Genomic DNA, 18,955 nt, shown 5'->3' on the forward strand with positions numbered 1-18,955 from the left:
GAACTTTTGGTTAACAGCTGTAGCTCTTAACCAATATACCACCAGGGTTTCTATGGTTGCTATAGGAACATCTTTATTGAAATTGGCATGAATCATTTTCCAGTTTAATTCCATCACTGTACAAACCAATACCTCAACTTCTTAAAAAGCTATGTGCTTCCATTCATGATTGGAAGGAAGGAAAGAATAAAACACCCTACCATAAAAATACATATGCAGCAATAATAAGGTCTTTTGGCCGTCTTTTTTTTTAACTTCCCGCATGTAACCCCAAGCCCCTAGTGGAGAAACACATCCTTTCTTTCGGCAACCACCAGGAATTATTTCAATTTTATTTTACTGAAATTGACATTAATCTCTTTGCTTTTATACCCATTGAACTATATTTGATCATCCATTTCCTAACCTGCCTTTTAAGCACAGTGATCTAGAAAAAGTATTTCCTGATTCCTGCTTCTTTTCTTGTTCCTCTTTCATAATTTCCATTGTCATGCTCTTTGGTCAACCATCCCTTCATAGGACACACGGTATAGTAACATGAACATGACATATACTGACAATAAATTCCATTTCTGAGATATACTGTCCAGGTAATCCATACAGCAGGGATTTTTTTTTTTTCTCTTCAAAGAGAAATATCAGTTTCACTTAAAATTTGAGCGATTTTTTCCAATTATTGGATACGAATCTTCACCCTTCTTTTAAATACGTGGCAGTGGAATAGCCACAGTGAGTTGGGATGGCACAGGCCTTGCACTACTTTACTTCGTTCCAAGTGATAAATGCTTCCTCGAGTCTGAGTTTCTGAAGTTTGGGAGAAATCAAAGTAAGAAATTCTCAGAGTTTCTATAAATGTAGAATTTATCAAGAGTTTCTATCTGGCTGATGGTTGAGACTATAATCTTATCAATCTAGAAAATAAAAATAAGGACAGTCATACATGAAGGGCAGTTAGTGGTTGTTTTTCCACTGGAAGGAGGAGGCTTGAGGTTTGGTGCATATGACCTGTAAACCACAACATCTTAAGGGTGAGAGTCACCTCCTCAGGTGATATGACCACAGGTGCAGAACTGAGGTTGAGGCTTGAGTAGAAATTACAGCATTGTTTGAAAATGAAACATTAACATTTTTCCAAGAAGGAACACATTTGGTGAGTATTAGCTGAGCAATAAAGAAAAGCCAATTGGTAGATATACTTAAAATCACTCAGTATTTGAACAATCAGAGGGCCCCAGAAAAGCTAAAGAGTAATAAGATAAAAATGTTGTTTGTCACAAACAGAGGAACTGGCCAAGGCCTATATATAAAAGGCCCGAGGTGGAAGTCACAGCCAAAACTCAGAAACTTCTCCAAGCAACTCAACTCTCAGCCCAACGCCTGACACCATGGCCTGCTGCCACACCAGCTTCTGTGGGTTTCCCAGCTGCTCCGTCGATAAGACCTGTGGCTCCAACAGCTGCCAGCCACGCTGCGGTGAGACCAGCTGCTGCCAGCCAAGCTGCTTTGAGACCAGCTGCCAGCCACGCTGCTCTGAAACCAGCAGCTGCCAGCCAACTTGCCTCCAGAGCAGCTACTGCGGGACTGGCAGTGGCATCGTCGGTGGCATCAGCTCTGGCCAGGAAGGTGGCAGTGGAGCTGTGAGCTACCGTGTCAGGTGGTGCCGCCCAGACTGCCGGGTGGAGGGCACCTCCCTGCCCCCCTGCTGTGTGGCGAGCTGCACCCCCCCATCCTGCTGCCAGCTGTACCAGGCCCAGGCCTCCTGCTGCCGTCCATCCTACTGTGGACAGTCCAGCTGCCGCCAAACCTGCTGCTGCCAGCCCACCTGCTGCCAACCCACCTGTTGAAAGCTTCCTTTTGATGGGAATCCTAAGAAAACAACCCTTTGAAACTAACCACCCGTCCAATGTAAAGTCCCAACAAACTTCTGAGCTCCAGTGCCCATAACCCTGTTTGCAGTCCTCTGTCAAACAACTACAAAGTTTCCCTAGGATGTAAATTCACGTAAACTAAGGACTAAAAGTCCTTCAGACAACTAGTATCAACAGAAGTCCCGCAATGTGAACGAGATGTGTAAGCTTTTACAATAAATATTATCAGAAATATTTCAACAGCTCATTGGGACTCGGCTTTGATGAAATTTTTCATCTGATCTTCAGTGAAGTCATTATTGAAGCTTTCTTTTCTTTGGATTTTCTTAATGATATTGGGGTACTGGGATTTTTAAAGTTCTTAATAAATGTGGCATTGTACTATGGTTTTTCTTTATTCTTTTTTTGTTTTTTTTTTTTTAGCAGTAGTTTTTAAAAGGTGGTATTTCTTTCTTTCACCAACATTCTTCAGCCAAAATAAAAGAGCCCATGGGTGCTTAGAAACTATTTCCTGAGGGCCTCCTCTGTGCAAGAGGGTGGGTTAGATCTTCCAGAAAATAATTTTGCAAAAGGAATTTGAAGTCCTTCATCTTCTTAACTGCATTGCCAAACCCATTCATTTTATTCATGTATCACTCTGTACACAATTGCTCCAGTTATCGAGGCGATACAAAGGCTGCTTTAGTCAAAAATTAGAGAGACCTAAACATGTTAAGGAGCCCTGGTGGCATAATGGTTAAGAGCTCAGCTGCTAACCAAAGGGTCAGCAGTTTGAATCCACCAACCCCTCCTTGGAAATCCTATGGCGCAGTTCTACTCTGTCCTATAGGGTCGCTATGAGTTGGAATCAACTCAATGGCAGCAGGTTTGGTTTTTGGTAAAAATGATAAAATAATGGCAAAAGATGTAAAGGCATCCTAAATTCTAGTCCCAGCTTTGTAACTAACATTCCATGAATTCCTGAATAAGTCCTTTCACCTGCCTGGGCACTATTTCTAACGTGTAAAATAAGAGAACTGAGTTTTATTACTTACAACGTCTCTTCCAGGCATATGACAGCAGAGCATTTCCTGAACAGGTGTTCCACTGACAATTAAAAAACACGTATTGCTGGGCCATAGTTCTCTGGGCAGGGCCAGGCAGGCCCGAGGGAGAGCTCTGCCATAGGTGCCCCCAGGCCCAGACTCCTGCTGGGTACCTCCAGTCTCCTCCTCGCCTGTCCTCTCGAGGCGGGGGGCAGGTGGGGCTGGCAGTGCAGAGGCACTGGGAGGCAACTTGTGATTCAAGATGACCAACGAAGAACCTCTTCCCAAAAAGGTTCGACTGAGTGAAACAGATTTCAAAGTTATGGCATGAGATGAGTTAACTCTAGCTTTGGAGGGCAAGTACACAGACATGAACTCTAACGATGTAACTGGCTTAAGGGAGTCTGAAGAGAAACTAAAGCAACAACAGCAAGAGTCTGCACGTAGGGAAAACATCCTTGTAAACAAGAGACGCAAGAGTGTGCTACTCAAATCCAGTACCTCAAGCAAGTCCAACAGCCTAGCGTTGCCCAACTGACATCAACAATGGTAGACCCAGCGGTCAACTTGTTTTTCCTAAAAATGAAAGGTGAACTGAAAGAGACTAAAGACAAACTGGAACAAGCCCCAAAGCACTGAGTGCCTGGAAGTCTACACCTGATAGGTAAACAAGTTATACTCCCCAGTCAAGGCTTCCCTGACAGTCCCACTACGAGAACGCTGTGGTGGGACAGCCAAGCACTAGTTTTCACACCAAGACTCAGATTTTTTGAGCCAAAAAAGCCACGTTGTTATACTGTCCAGCTTGTAATGGTTAATGTGAAACTTCCCAGATGAACCTAGGGTTTCAGCTTTTTTCTCTTTCCCCTCCCCTTGCTTCAGAGGCTGAAGAAGTGGCTACCTCCGAAAAATTTCCCTTCTAAGAATTTTAGACACCTGAGAAATGTTTGTCTGAAGAAAATAGTGGGAAAGACAGAAGTCTTAAGTCTGTGGCACAGAAGTCTTAAGTCTTCAGATAGTTTGGAGGAGATTTTAAATCATGAATTGAACATATAAAATTCCAGTAAAATGTAAAAATGGAATATGCATCGCTCTTAACCTTGAGCATAGTGAGTTAGAGACTGTATATTAGTTTTGCCAATAAGACTGTGGACTTTATGATTGTTGTTGAACTTCTGGGTCAAAATTTAAATGAGGTAATTTTGCCTTTCAAGGGTTTATTTGCTAAGAAAAAACTTTTTCTTTGTTTGAATTTTTTTTTAATTGTACTTTAGATGAAGGCTAACAGAACAAACTAGTTTCTCATTAAACAGTTAGTATACATATTGTTTTACGTCATTGGTTAACAACCCCACCACGTGTCAACACTCTCCCTTCTCAACCTTGGGTTCCCTATTACCAGCTTTCCTGTCCCCTCCTGCCTTCTCCTCCTTGCCCCTGGCCTGGTGTGCCCCTTTAGTCTGGTTTTGTTTTATGGGCCTGCCCAATCTTTGGCTGAAGGATGAACCTTGGAAGTGACTTCATTACTGAGCTGAAAGGGTGTCATACTCTCAGGGTTTTCTCCAGCCTCTGTCAGGCCAGCAAGTCTGGTCTTTTCTTTTTTGGGGCTAGAATTTGGTTCCACATTTTAAGAACCAACTTTTAAGAGTCATGAGAGAACAAGTAGTTCATACACTTAACCGTTTAGTTTGGGGCTCTATGTTAATTGACTGAGCCTTAAATCAATGGTTTTAATCAATGGTGTGTTCTTTGAATGGTTGCTGTTGCTATAGACAACCTTACCAAGGACTGTACAAACATGGAAGTGTGGTTTTCAAAATCAGGTTTAGAAGATTTGAAGCATTATAAACATTCATTTCACAACTCGGTTGTACAAGGACATTGGCTGTGACGAGACTCCTGAGTTATTTTAGAAGTGAAATTGATTAAACCCCATTCCGTTCAACAGGCGCATGTTGAAAGAACATTGTCATGGTGTTACTTGAGGATGTTTTCCTTTGTTGTATTTGGGCCTTTTGTATTGCACTCGTGATGGTAAATGTGCCTTGAAATAGTTGTTTTTTAAAAGTTCAAGGAATACTATGATGATTTTGTTGTACTTTAACATTTTAATTTGGGGGGCTATGGAGAGCAGGTTGATTTTGGAAAAACTGTCACTGAGCTCTTCAGAGTGAAGGAAAAGGCTCTCTGGGCCTCATTTTTAAAAGATTTTCCAGCTAGTATCATAACAGAGAAGGAAATTGGACACTTGTAACTTTTTGACTTTTTATCCCAAGAGATTACAGTAGATATTAATGTGGGTCAGCTTCATAGGGTGCCTGCCAGAAGACTGGGGAGATGCTGTGTTGAACTGTGGACTAGCCTGAGCGAGACACTGTGAATTGAAAAAGGTATTAGTGATTATTTCTAGCAAATTTATTTGCTCATTTAGATAAATGAGGTATTGTTTTCTGCACGCTTCCATCCATGAATAAGGTAAATTTTTTTGTCAGATCATTCTCTAAGTCACCAACTTGAATTTTCGCTTGTTGATAATAGAGTCTAAGATGAGTGGAAGATAAATGTTTCAGCTTGTCCCAGGATTTAAGCGCAGTTTTAACAAAGGTGACTTGTTGTTGTTGTGTGCCATCTAGCCAATTCTAGCACATCATGACCCTATGGAACAGAGTAGAACTGCCCCATAGGGTTTCCTAGGCTGTAATATTTACGGGAACAAATCAACAGGTCTTTCAACCGCAGAGGTGTTGGGTGGGTTCAAACCACCAAACTTTCGGTTAGCAGCTGGGTACTTAACCGTTGCACCACCAGTTCTCTCTTAATCATTCAAATCAGCTGTAATACATCTGTGCTTTAGGGAACTGATTTGTGGGGCAGAAGGTGTTTTGAAGAAGTGGTTTCTGTGACTTTTTAGCAAAAAGTCCATTTCTAAAATTCTGTTTGTGGGGGTTGGAGGGTTTTGTGGATTGAGCTGTGTCTCCCTAAAGTGTGTTGACTAGGCCATGATTCCCAGTATTGTGTGATTGTCCACCACTTTGTCATCTGATGTGATTTTCCTGTGTGTTGTAAATCCTACCTCTATGATGTTAATGAGCAGGATCAGAGGCAGTTATGTTAATGAGGCAGGACTCAATCAAGAAGATTAGGATGTATCTTGAGTCAATCTCTTTTCAGATATAAAAGAGAGAAGCAAACAGAGAGACAAGAGGACCTCCTATCACCAAGAAAGTAGTGCCAGGAGCAGAGCGAATCCTTTGGGTCCAGGTTCCTTGCACTGAGAAGCTCCTAGACTAGGGGAAGATTGATGACAAAGACCTTCCCTCAGAGCTGACAGAGAGAGAAAGCTTTCCCCTGGAGCTAGCACCCTGAATTTGGACTTTTAGCCTACTAGACTGTGAGAGAACAAATTTCTTTCTGTTAAAGCCATCCACTTGTGGTATTTCTGTTATACGGCACTAGTTAACTAAGAGAGAGGGTACCTAACATCTGTTTGAAATGAGGTTACTGTGCCAGCATTTAGGTCACAGTGGAAACAGCCTAAGTATTAGTGAGTCGAGAAGTAATTCATAAAGTGTATTATTAGTATTATTAGCATGTACTCAAATTTAGCCAGCACCTTTCTTAGCCACTTAGGTAACAGTCATTTTGCAGTCTATTTCTTTTTTCTTTTTATTTATTTTTTAATTAATAAGGTAATATATGCTCATGTACAATATTGAAACAGTGGAGAAAAGTAGAGATGGCAAGTGAGAGTCACTCCTGGATATGACATTGACCTTCCCCATTCTATTCTGTAGGAGCAGTGACCACTGATAAATTTCTTGGGTATCATCAAGATAATTTATACACACACGCAATCGTTTTATGCATATTGGTTTTAAACAAATGTGACTATACCGTACATACAGATGTTTTGGATCTGGCTTCTTCTTCTTCTTTCTTTGTTTCACTTAATCCCTTGGACATTTCCCCATCTTTTTAGTACATCTAGATTATTTTAATAATTACATAAGATTTTCATTATATTGATGATCATAATTTATTTTAATCACCTACAGATGAATTTTTGTTCTGTAAAAAATAAGCTATAAACCAGAGTATATGGGGTACTATAAACGCATCGTTAATTTGGAACAAATGCTCAGTCAACACTCGGTCTGGAATAATTTGAATAGGATTGTTTTCTTTCACTTACCTTTTCTCAGCTTTAATTTTGACAGAGAAGACTCACTGAATTAATTATCCTTTCTACTTTAGTTAAAATATTTAATTCCTGTGATGCATACATTTTAGAGAGATATGTTTCAGTATTTTGGCAGTTTTCAGTTTGCATTTAATAATTTAGGTAATTGTATATATATCTCTCCAAAAGAGTCTGGCTCTCTTCCCTTTAATAACTAAGGCAAATGTACAACATCCATTCTTTTTTATAAATTCTTCACTCAGAAGAGTTTCTAATTGCTTTGTGGGTTCTTTTATTTTAGAATTGGGTTGGGTTTTTTGTTCTAATTTTAAAGTTACTCCAAAGATAGCTACTTTGAATTGAATTCTCATCTTTTATTTTTGTGATGTGATGTAAACATAATGTGAATTTTACATGACATAGTTAATAAAATGAAGTAAAATTACAGAATGTTTAAAAAAAAAAAAAAACCTATTGCTGTCGAGTTGATTCTGACTCATGGTGACCCTGTGTATTACAGAGTAGAACTGACCCATAGGGTTTTCTTGGCTGTCTTTACAGAAGCAGATCACCAGGTCTTTCTTCTGTGGCACTGTTGGGTATTTTTGAACCAACAACCTTTAGGTTAGAGGTTGAGTGCAAAAAATTTGTGCCACCCAAGGACCTTCCACTGACAATCAGCTCCTTCGAATGACCAAAAGAGAAAAATATGCAATGATCAAATAATGTTGCATTTATTATCGCCATCTTGGGGGTTCACAAAGCACATTAGAATATTAAAAGGAATGAGAAGCCCTGAAATAAAGGAACCTCTATAACGATCACTCCCAAACTAATGTAACCAAGGGATCCTCTATTCACTTAATGCCTATTAACACCCCATAACAGTGTTCTTCAAAACATACTTTGGAAAATGATGAGAGGGAATAGCGACTGGTAATAATACCTTTAAAATCCTCTCATGTCTTATGAAGCAGCAAATAAGTGCTTATTGCAGGGATAGATTTAAATGAACATGAAATTGGCCATACACCATCCCCATTCTTACTGTAATCTCTAAAGAGAGTTCTAGAATGCATAAAGGATGAAACGAAAGACACGTGATGAGATTTCCATTCCAAGGGATAAAATCTTAGGTCATAAAATTAAATGGTGGAGTCTCCACTACTCCAACTTTATGAGAATTAGAAAAAGTCACCACTTTTGGGTAGGTGTAGCTACAGGAGTGCACAACTTCTTAAGTCTATGCATCTTTGGGTGAAGAATAAGGCTGGATCTACCTTTTACTTAGAAGCACCAAGAAGACCTATACTGGCAATCAGGAGAGAAGAGAAAGATAGTGTCACTTGGTTTAGGATAAAAAGTTGGGGGGTGAGAGGAGGTCTTTGAAGTTTACATGTGGTCCAGCCAAGGTCACTAGGATGGGAGCCAAGAACAGAAGCCCTAGGCAGGAATGGCGTGTACACTTGGCTCGTGCATTGGCCATGTCTTATCTCTCAAAAATCTGAGTACAGCAGATGCAACTGGGTTAGAGAACTGATAGAGGTTAAGGAACTAGTGAACCTCCAAAACTTCTAACTAGAAAACAAGAACTTCTATCTTAAAGGAAAACGACTCAAAGCATTAATATCTTTAAACAGAAGTCAGATATTCAAGAATCACAAACACACCCTTTCTTCTTATGGTACTAGAACATCTGATCACCATAACTTAAATGAAACCAAGGAGAACAGCACAGTGATAAAAACTTTTTAAAATCTAAAGGAACTAGTGCTTCCTTTCTACCAAGAAGACCAAGAATAGGGGTGCCCAACATTTGAAAAGGAAAGAAAATCTACACAGAGAAACATTATGAATAACTGGAACTTTTAACTCTCTTTTCATGGAAACCAATCAAGAAGAAATGGATTTAAGTGGTAGGAGGCAGGATTCTGCTTACATTTTATTTTCTTAGTTTATTTGGGAAGTAAGACGTTAGTTCTTTATTCTGTGGCAGAGGAGTAGCGTTCTCAAATTTTAGATGTCATACATTATTCTTAATTCTCTAAGGGCAACTAAGAGCATACAAGGAAGGTGTCAGAAACATTAAGATTGAATGAAGTTATGAGGGAAATGTTGAAAACAGCACCCCAAGAGGAAATCACAGAAACGGTGGTCCAATATGCTATGCTACGCTCTGCAGTGCTCTTGTCAGTATGTATTTTCAACTCCTTAAACATCTGACCCTTTTGGAAGGTGAGATAACAAATCTTTTTAGTATCAAAGACTCTGCTGAATTGAGCTGCAAATTTCATAGCTCCTGAGATTGTAAGAATGACACAGCCACATACTTTAAGTATCCATCAGTGAAAAATTAGCTAATCAAACAATCTGTGATATAGACTTTCTGAAGGACAAGAAGCAAGAAATTCACAGTGAGCCATACCTTTTTAAACTCAAATTTGATGTGGGATTTGAAAATATCTGATACACAGCCTTATTCACGGTAAGCCCTGCCTTTCTTCCCTTTACTGTCAAAAAAGTTAGTGGCTACCAGGGGTGGGTAGAAGGAAGGGGGAAAGGAAGATGGAATGCTTAGGGGACACTGAGCATCTCTGTTAAGGGTGACAGAAAAGTTCAGGAAAGATTAACGGTGATAGTTTAACATGAGGAACATAATTAATGTCACTGAACTGTACATGTGAAGAATGTAGAAATGGCAAATGTTTTGTTACTCATAATTTACCACAATTAAAAAAAAGGAGGGGGAGAAGAAATGTCCATAAAAAAGTGGGAAATTTTTCACATCTGGTTTTTTCTCTGATTTCCCCTAGAATGGCTGCTTATATAAAAAAGAGGGAGTTGACTATAGCAGTTAAAAGAGTTTACTCTGGAGACAGATGGTATGGATTCAAATCTCAGATTCGCCTCTTGTTAGTGTAAACTTGGACAAGTTACTTAAATCTGCTTGTGGCTCAGTTTCCTCACATGGATAATGGGAATACCACTAGTACATACCTTTTAGGATTATTGTGAAAATTTGGTGAATTGATACGTGCAAAGTCTCAGAACCATTTAGGCACATAATAAGTGTTTAAAAAAAAAAAAGAAGAAGAAGTTACGGATAACAATTCAGCCACATTTCCCAGGCCCAAGAAGACGTCCCTTGCTGGTCAGCTGAATCTAGTCAAAGTACTTCAGCATCAAAGTGAAGGAGAGAAAGGTAGAGTAGGGACAGCAGTCAACATCAGGGGCTATGCTGCAGAGAATTAACCTGTCATGGGAGAACCAAGAGCCCAATTATAAGAGTAAACATTGGGTAACACTGACACTCAAATGAAGTGTCAATTATTATTTGGGCAACAAGCAAATTTTAACAAATATGAATCCTAATGACTACTTGACCATGGAGAAGAATCCTAATTGAAGATCAAACAAAATCAACCTTCAAAGGCATTCAGAGGGTTGAACAACTAACTCAGGGGCAGACCAATCATCATTCGGAAGCAAATTATTTAAACATAAACAAGGAAGAGACTTTGGGAATTATGTAAACAGTAGCTGGCCAAGGCTTATAAAAGGCCCTCCATGGAAGTCACTAGCAAAAGCTCAGAAACTTCTCCAGGCAACCCAACTCTCAATCCAACTTCTGACACCATGGCCTGCTGCCACACTAGCTTTTGTGGGTTTCCCAGCTGCTCCACCGGCGGGACCTGTGGCTCCAGCTGCAGCCAACCAAGCTGCTGTGAGACTAGCTGCTGCCAGCCCACCTGCTACCAAACCACCAGCTGCCAGCCCACCTGCTGCCAGACCACCAGCTGCCAGCCCACCTGCTGCCAGACCACCAGCTGCCAGCCCACCTGCTGCCAGCCCACCAGCTGCCAGCAGCTGACCTGCTTCCAGACTGGCTGCTGTGGGACTGGCGGTGGCATCAATAGTGGCATCGTCAGTGGCATCGGCTCTGGCCAGGGCGGTAGCAGTGGAGCTGTGAGCTACCGTGTCAGGTGGTGCCGCCCAGACTGCCGCGTGGAGGGCACCTCCCTGCCCCCCTGCTGTGTGGCGAGCTGCACCCCCCCATCCTGCTGCCAGCTGTACCAGGCCCAGGCCTCCTGCTGCCGTCCATCCTACTGTGGACAGTCCAGCTGCCGCCAAGTCTGCTGCTGCCAGCCCACCTGCTCTGAGCCCTCTTGCTAAAGGCCGGGTTGCTGATTTTCCATTTGCCCAGGACAGAGTATCTCTGAACTGATCTTCAGTCACCCCTGCACCACTAACAAGTTCTTGAACTTTTATTTGGCTTTTGTTGTGGGGCCTCACAGACCTATCTGTTTCCCTTCAACACTGAAAGATCTCTCCACTGAGGACGCCAAAACACAAATTTGACTCAAGAAACAGGAAAAGAAATTCTTCTGGGACTGGCCCTCAGCAGGTACTTGACCCCACCCTCTGAGGTTCATTGCTGCCAAACGCACGGGGAACTTCCGTCTTTCTCAGATACCTTCGCCTCTCCTACCCACCGTCCTGCAAATTGCACTTCCTATGATATGGGAATGTTATACCAATATCTAATAAATTATATCAGTTTGATCTAGCAAACATATCTTGTTTTCTTCCTTGAGCGTGCTCCTGGTGCATATTTTATACAACGTGACATGAAAGATTTTAGTTTGTTTTTGATACCTGACATTGCTCATCTGATCCCATGCCAGGAAATTTGATTGGGTCCAGTGGAGGCTCATCTCCATAAAAGATACAGTAAGCGTGGTTACTGAGGGCCTCATAAGTGGCATATACTCCATTGCCATTTCCTGGCCTCACACAGTACTTTTCTCAACCAGAAAGTCAGAGAAGCCAGAGATCCTGAATCTTGTGACAGAATACTACTTAGGAGGAGTGGTCTCTCAGGCTGCCTTCATTGTATGCTAATAAATCACACCTTCCATTCACATGCAGCCTTCTGTGTAGAGCAAGAGAAATATAAGGAAATTTCTCTGAGGAAATATACTCTAAATCAGAGATTTTGCTCCAAACATTTTTTTTCCCCCGTTATCTTAAGAAGATATGGGCATAAAAAAGTTTTGCTCTATTTTTGCAGTAAATAAATCTATTTTAGTTTAAAATGCTCACTTAACAGACATACACACCTATTTATTACATGTAGATGTGCCTTTATATGCAATGTACACACACATTAAATGTATGCACATTTAAACACAAGTAAAAGGGAATGTTTTACAAATTTCCAGACAAGGTCAGGATTAATTCATGATTGTTTCAGCTCACAGAACTGAAGGTATTTTCTTACGAAAATATTACCTTGGTTAAAATTATACAATGCATTATTCATTCTAGGATTAATGAAAAGGGGGAGATTAGAAAGAATGAATAAAAGATAACATGTAAGCAAAGAATCAATTCTCCTGAAAATATCATCTAGAGTCCTGATTCAAGCCAGGAATTACTCTTGAACCAGAGTAGAAATGGAGACACATTCTGTCCTCGGGCCCCTTTGGTTCTAACTGCTGACCAATCTCAGGTATCACAACTTAGTTGCTCCTGCTAAAGAATAAAATAAAATAAAATGGCAAGTGCCTTTTGGTAAAATGCAAATTCATCTTTTCATCATTGCCATACACTGCTAAGCATTCATTCACTCTTTTATTCAACAAGCATTTGCTGAGGACCTTCAGGCAAGGTAGTGTGGGAGGTGCTCTGTGCTCTGTACCAAGGCGAGTCAGACCTGGGCAGCTCATGCCTTCAGGGAATGAATGATCTGGTACAGCAATTACACACTCGAAGCCCTGGACAGTGTCTCAGAGATGATCTCTTTTTTACAGATGAACAAACCAACATTCCGAGGGATTAAGTGATTTGTCTCAGCTTGCACAGCCAATTAGTGGTATAGCCAGTTTAAGAAGCCCATTAAGTTTAATTAAGTTAATTCTCGGTTAAGAGCTTAGTTCCCTAAGCCTTGTGACCGTGCCTAACTACCTAAGCCTGGACCTACTTAAGTCCCTTTCGGGTTAAAATTCTCTCTGTATATATTTAATTCAAGCCCACAAACTGAAAACTACAGGGGAGGATAGATTATGGTATGGTCATACTCTGGGATATCATACAGTTATTAAAAAGAATGAATACAATGTACAGTAGACCCAAACTTTATTGACATAAAGGTATATGTTTACACATGCTGGTTTATATTGGCAGAAGTGTGGAGTATGCGCCAAGCTGTTAATATTGATGATCTCCAGAGTACTGGTTTTGGAAGGGATGTATGTAGAAGCAGGGGAATAGTGATGTAACTTTATATGCCTCTGTACTGTTTGACTTGCTACAACACATCCACTACTGTTGTTGTGTACGCATCGAGTTGATTTTGACCCATAGTGACCCTATATGACAGAGCAGAACTACCCAGTAGGGTTTCCTAGGCTGTAATCTTTACGGGGGCAGATCACCAGGTCTTTTCTCCTGCAGAATAGCTTGTGGGTTTGAACTACTGACCTTTTATTTAGCAGCCAAGTGCTTAACCATTGCACCACCATGACTCCTTCATCCACTACTAGTATATATTTTTAATTTAGCAGAGTCGAAAACATCTACAAGCAAAAGTCATTATGGGTTTCAGTTGACGAAAATATCTCTTGGGATATGTACATTGATGACTGAAGTTAAGAACACTGTTTAGAGTTCTAATGATCCTATAGCTGGCAAAACTGATCACAGAAAGGCATATTTCCTTTGGATACTGATGTTGGTAGCTCATGTTTTGATGACAATAATATTAATCTTTCCAAGTCTGGACAAATCGTTTATGAAGTCATGATCCTTAACTGAGTAACCACTTAGGAAGAATGTATTCCATTTAGATAAACTCTGCCCAGGGCTTCAAACCAGCTCTTCCCAGTTCAGCCATGTCTGATGAAGTGAAACTGGAATGGACAAAATTTTGTAAAATGTGGGTGAACTGGAATGATGAATGGAATGGGAAAAATTATGGGTCAATGCCCTGCTGGAAACTAAATATCCCTCTTAGAAAACAAGGGCACTGCGTGCATTGCATAGCCCCAAAATCTCTTGAACAGCCAAGTGGGAAACAGCGGTGCCTTGCCCAAAGATGGTGACCAATCACGCTGCTTTGAATGCATGTTGCTCTCCATAGTCCTGGCAATAATCCAATCTCCCTCATCAGTCTCCTGAAAGGGCTTGCTAGGCCTCTTTGGAGTGTCCCATTCCAGGGCTTCAACCCATAATTTTTCCGGTTCCATTTACTGTTCCTCTTCACCCAAAATTTGAAAATTTGGGTCTGTTCCAATTTCCCTTTGTCAGGCATGACCGAACTGGTTCAAACCAGTTTGAAGTCCTGACTCAGCCTAAAGGTTATCACAGGGCACATATGACAAACAGACACAGAGCAACGCTTGGTCTAGTGGTCTAGTCTGCCATGTGACTTGCATGAAGAGGCACTGTCATAGATTGGCTTCTGTGATGAGCATTCACTTAGTCCAGAGGGCATAGAAGAGACATAATGAGGCTTAATTGAGCAATGACCAAAGCAGGCAATTGAAAGGCTATTTATAACTTCCCTAAACAACTCATGTAAGCCAATCAGAGACCAACTTTGTAATTGGTATCAAGGAAAGAGGCCAACTGCTAGGGAAATATGCAGCTCTAGGAAATATATAAAAAGGCCCGAGGTGGAAGTCACAGCCAAAACTCAGAAATTTCTCCAAGCAACCCAACTCTCAACCCAACTCTTGACACCATGGCCTGCTGCCACACCAGCTTCTGTGGGTTTCCCAGCTGCTCCATCGATAAGACCTGTGGCTCCAACAGCTGCCAGCCACGCTGCGGTGAGACCAGCTGCTGCCAGCCAAGCTGCTTTGAGACCAGCTGCCAGCCACGCTGCTCTGAAACCAGCAGCTGCCAGCCAACTTGCCTCCAGAGCAGCTACTGCGGGACTGGCTGTGGCATTGTTGGTGGCATCAGCTCTGGCCAGGAAGGTGGCAGTGGAGCTGTGAGCTACCGTGTCAGGTGGTGCCGCCCAGACTGCCGGGTGGAGGGCACCTCCCTGCCCCCGTGCTGTGTGGCGAGCTGCATCCCCCCATCCTGCTGCCAGCTGTACCAGGCCCAGGCCTCCTGCTGCCGTCCATCCTACTGTGGACAGTCCAGCTGCCGCCAAGTCTGCTGCTGCCAGCCCATCTGCTCTGAGCCCATCTGCTAAAGGCCAGGTTGCTGATCAGTTAAGAATGAAAGGAGGAGGGTAGGAAAACTGCACTCACCTGAAGTGTTCAATTTTCTCTTGAATGCTAGGTATCATCTATGAAAAATAACGAAATCTTAGGGACCCCTTAGATGTGCTTAACTCACTGAAAACAGGCATCAAGCAGAGTGTTCCATGTCATCTATCTGGCTTCAGCAGGGCACCAGCATGGCCAGTTCTTCATTCCAGTGACATCACTGGTCTCCTCCCTATTTCTTCATCTTCATGCATTTCCAGACCTGCTTTCTCCTTGAATGTCTTCTGTGAATTTCAAATAAAATGTTTAAATGTGCAAAGCAAACTGAGTTACTGTCCTCCTTCTACCTTTAAGCTTGACTAACTGTAGCTCGAATTCAAGAAGGGTGGATTTGTGTTTTGATGATACACATAAAATCTAAACTAGGAAGACCAAATATAAATTAAATTATGCTCGAGTCCATCAGTTAACCAAGTGCCCTGTGCATTAAATAGTCTTTATAGTTCCTCAAATGCTCACGTGCCCTAGCATATTACAATTAGGTCTAGATTGATAAGGCCACTTTCAGTTAAAATTTTCAGGTTGATCAAAGCTATGGTATTCCTATCTAGATGTTATGGATAACATCTTTAATCTCTTTCCATTTAGTACACTAAATGTTCTCTTCCATGCATGCCCAATATGTAAAGAAATTTTAAGACCTACGAAATAAATTTTAAATGTACAGCTACCAGATACCATTTCTAAGAGCACTTAGCTTCTTCCTATGCCTTAGTCTATCACATTCTTCCCACTGGTCTCCAAATTGCTTTCTATATGTCACTTCTCGAAATTCACCTACCTTTACTATATGCACGTATGAGGTCTGTCTCTGGTCTAAACGATAGGAGAGCAAACATGGAGAGTACTGAGTTCGCCCATCACCATTGGTGGGACAGATGCTGAAGAAATCTGAAACAGTTATATTTTGTACTTTGCAACCCAACTTGCGGAAAGTCTCTTAAGAAGTCAACACAAACGTAGAACAACGACAAAATAATGGCTTCTTGCATTTAATTTTTCAAGGCATCATTGAAATTGTGTGTGAAATGTACACGGTACAAATGGGATACAAACATATGACACTTCTAAGTTATTTATCAGCTCCCAGCACTTACCTCTATCATTTAATTGTGGTAATAATGGATCACATACAAGAACAAGAACTTCAGAGAAGAATAAAGTAGACGGCAGTGTATTCTTCAAAGTGTTGTAACTCCTAGTTGTTTTTTCCTAAGCCTTGATTCAACTACTAAGTCTAGAAAGAAATAATTCAACAGTTCCTAGACTTTTTAACAAGGACTCCTTCATAAGAGGTACTATAGCTTGGAAGTTCTATTTAACTTCATAGCACTTATAAGTGGTACAGGTGTCCACGAATCATGCCTTTTACTCTACCCTTTCAAAAAGAGAGCCAATAAATATTTATTAAAGTTCTGCCATAAGCGAGGCCCTCTGCTGAATGTCTTCATATACTTTGCCATTTTATTCATATGAGAAGATTCCCGGCCTGAAACTCGAGTTATATTTTACACATTCCAAATTAGTTGAAAGCAAGAAAGCTATAATAGTAATTTGCTTTGATGTTGGAATAAATAAGTTGGTAGCTTTTAATCATGCATGGCCAAAGGTACCCCTTAAGTTCAGTGGACACCCTGATGTCCTAAATTCAAGAGAATTCAGTCTATATATCCAGAAGGAAGAAATGGTGATTAAAAATAAGAGCACAATTATTACCCTTAACTTTAAACACGTGGGCATACCGTCACGTGGAATAACTACCTATACAAAATAAGGGTGGCGACTTGGATTAAAATGGAGGGAGTCTTTGAACATGGAAAACCACAAACATATTCCAAAGAGCAAAGGATTGATGACAAATTCTAATGAAACTATAAAACAAGGCAATTTCCAAACTGCTACTAATAATGCATCATAAGTATTTCAACATACGCCGACCAGAGGACCACTGAGGAACAAATTTAAACAAAAACAAGGAAGATATGCTAAGAATTTTAATAAACAGCGTTCAGCTGAGGTATATAAAAGGCCCCATGTGGAAGTCACAGCCAAAACTCAGAAACTTCTCCAAAAAACCCACTCTCAACCCAGCTCCTGACACCATGGCCTGCTGCCACACCAGCTTCTGTGGGTTTCCCAGCTGCTCCACCGGTGGGACCTGTGGCTCCAGCTGCAGCCAGCCAAGCTACTGTGAGACCAGCTGCTGCCAGCCAAGCTACTGTGAGACCAGCTGCTGCCAGCCAAGCTACTCTGAGACTAGCTGCTGCCAGCCAAGCTGCTTTGAGACCAGCTGCTTCAGGACTGGTGGCGGCATCGTCGGTGGCATCAGCTCTGGCCAGGGCAGTGGCAGTGGAGCTGTGAGCTACCGTGTCAGGTGGTGCCGCCCAGACTGCCGGGTGGAGGGCACCTCCCTGCCCCCCTGCTGTGTGGCGAGCTGCACCCCCCCATCCTGCTGCCAGCTGTACCAGGCCCAGGCCTCCTGCTGCCGTCCATCCTACTGTGGACAGTCCAGCTGCCGCCAAACCTGCTGCTGCCAGCCCATCTGCTCTGAGTCCATTTGCTAAAGGCCAGGTTGCTGATTTTCAATTTGCCCAGAACACAGTATCTCTGGACTGATCATCTCCTCAATCACCTCTGTTTTTAGACTTCTTTTTTTTGTGTGGCAGCTAGCAAGTATATGAGCCTCACAGTTCTACCTGATTCCATTCTGCAATGAATAGTTTTATCCTCCTCTGCAGACAAAGAAATGATGTGAGCCCACTTGCAGTTTCTCACGTTGCTTAAAAAAAAATTGCTTAGGATAGAGTATTTCTGATTTGCCTGTAGGGTTGAAAATGACTGACATGCTGTAGAATTTATCCTTGAGAACTGTCCACAAGGCTAATTTTTGCCTTCTTTGTGATCTACTTTTAGTTTCTATTTACCTACCCTTTTTTCCCGAACACCGAAGGCACCAGAGTTTAGCTAAGGGAAATCCCTCAGATGTCACCATGAAGAATGGAAGCAATTTACTCAACATTCAGCTTTTAAGAAGTAGGCTGGACATTTCCCTGTTTCAATATCTGATTTCATCCTTTGGATCATAATGATCTTACCTGTTGGTTGTTTCAATATCTGTGATACCGTGTCTTCTGTCATGCCCTAATAAATGTTATATACTGGGCAAAGAAACCATCGTCTTTGTTTTGACTTGTACATAAGGTGGGTTAAAAAAAAAAAAAGTTAGCCGCTTATAATTCGAGAATGTCTACTTGAAAGAAGTTCATTTGGTTCTGTTATTAAGGGACTGAAGTTATATATACTGTATTCATTTGTTCACTCAATAAAAAATTGACCATCCATTTCTCAGGCAGGGACTATGGAGATCAGAATTATCAAAATAATTCTTATCTTTGAGGAGCTTAGTATCCAGAAAGAGAAAATATATGTGTGGAAGTAACTACTTAATGTGATGAGATAAACTGCATTCTCACAGCAGCTGGTAGAAGAATTCCTCTTAGAGGAATAGACGCCTTTTTGGTCGATATGCCTTCATAGACCAACTTGTAGCAGGTGAATCCCCACGGGACACACATGTTGGCACCCCAAAAGGCTGTGACAAGG

The 18,955-nt window shown here is 41.4% G+C and overlaps 4 protein-coding genes and 1 pseudogene across 5 annotated transcripts; all 5 read left to right on the forward strand.

Annotated features, from left to right (window-relative positions):
- The first annotated feature begins 1,088 nt into the window (after nucleotides 1–1,088).
- On the forward strand, nucleotides 1,089–2,047 carry LOC100669964 (keratin, high-sulfur matrix protein, B2A-like). The gene has a single exon (XM_023553679.2). The coding sequence runs from the start codon at nucleotides 1,386–1,388 to the stop codon at nucleotides 1,842–1,844; it is 459 nt and encodes a 152-aa protein (XP_023409447.1). The 5' UTR covers nucleotides 1,089–1,385; the 3' UTR covers nucleotides 1,845–2,047.
- Nucleotides 2,048–3,139: 1,092 nt separating this feature from the next.
- LOC100670253 (pre-mRNA-splicing regulator WTAP-like) lies at nucleotides 3,140–3,561 on the forward strand (annotated as a pseudogene).
- A 6,916-nt stretch (nucleotides 3,562–10,477) lies between these two features.
- Nucleotides 10,478–11,246, forward strand: LOC100669679 (keratin-associated protein 1-4). 2 transcript variants are annotated; one of them, XM_010594432.3, is made up of 2 exons: nucleotides 10,478–10,842; nucleotides 10,978–11,246. In XM_010594432.3, the coding sequence occupies exons 1-2, from the start codon at nucleotides 10,641–10,643 to the stop codon at nucleotides 11,244–11,246; spliced, it is 471 nt and encodes a 156-aa protein (XP_010592734.2). In that variant the 5' UTR covers nucleotides 10,478–10,640. The 2 variants fall into 2 exon arrangements, with proteins under 2 accessions (XP_010592734.2, XP_003414769.3); XM_003414721.3 differs by having other exon boundaries at nucleotides 10,478–11,246.
- A 3,406-nt stretch (nucleotides 11,247–14,652) lies between these two features.
- Nucleotides 14,653–16,123, forward strand: LOC100662215 (keratin-associated protein 1-1-like). The gene has a single exon (XM_023553678.2). It carries the CDS (start codon nucleotides 14,818–14,820, stop codon nucleotides 15,274–15,276), a length of 459 nt encoding a protein of 152 aa, XP_023409446.2. The 5' UTR covers nucleotides 14,653–14,817; the 3' UTR covers nucleotides 15,277–16,123.
- A 1,190-nt stretch (nucleotides 16,124–17,313) lies between these two features.
- Nucleotides 17,314–17,916, forward strand: LOC104846300 (keratin, high-sulfur matrix protein, B2B-like). Its single transcript, XM_010594616.3, has one exon. It carries the CDS (start codon nucleotides 17,335–17,337, stop codon nucleotides 17,914–17,916), a length of 582 nt encoding a protein of 193 aa, XP_010592918.2. The 5' UTR covers nucleotides 17,314–17,334.
- The last annotated feature ends 1,039 nt before the right edge of the window (nucleotides 17,917–18,955 follow it).

Source organism: Loxodonta africana, chromosome 18, assembly GCF_030014295.1.
Source record: "Loxodonta africana isolate mLoxAfr1 chromosome 18, mLoxAfr1.hap2, whole genome shotgun sequence".
In the NCBI taxonomy this organism is placed as follows: Eukaryota; Metazoa; Chordata; class Mammalia; order Proboscidea; family Elephantidae; genus Loxodonta; species Loxodonta africana.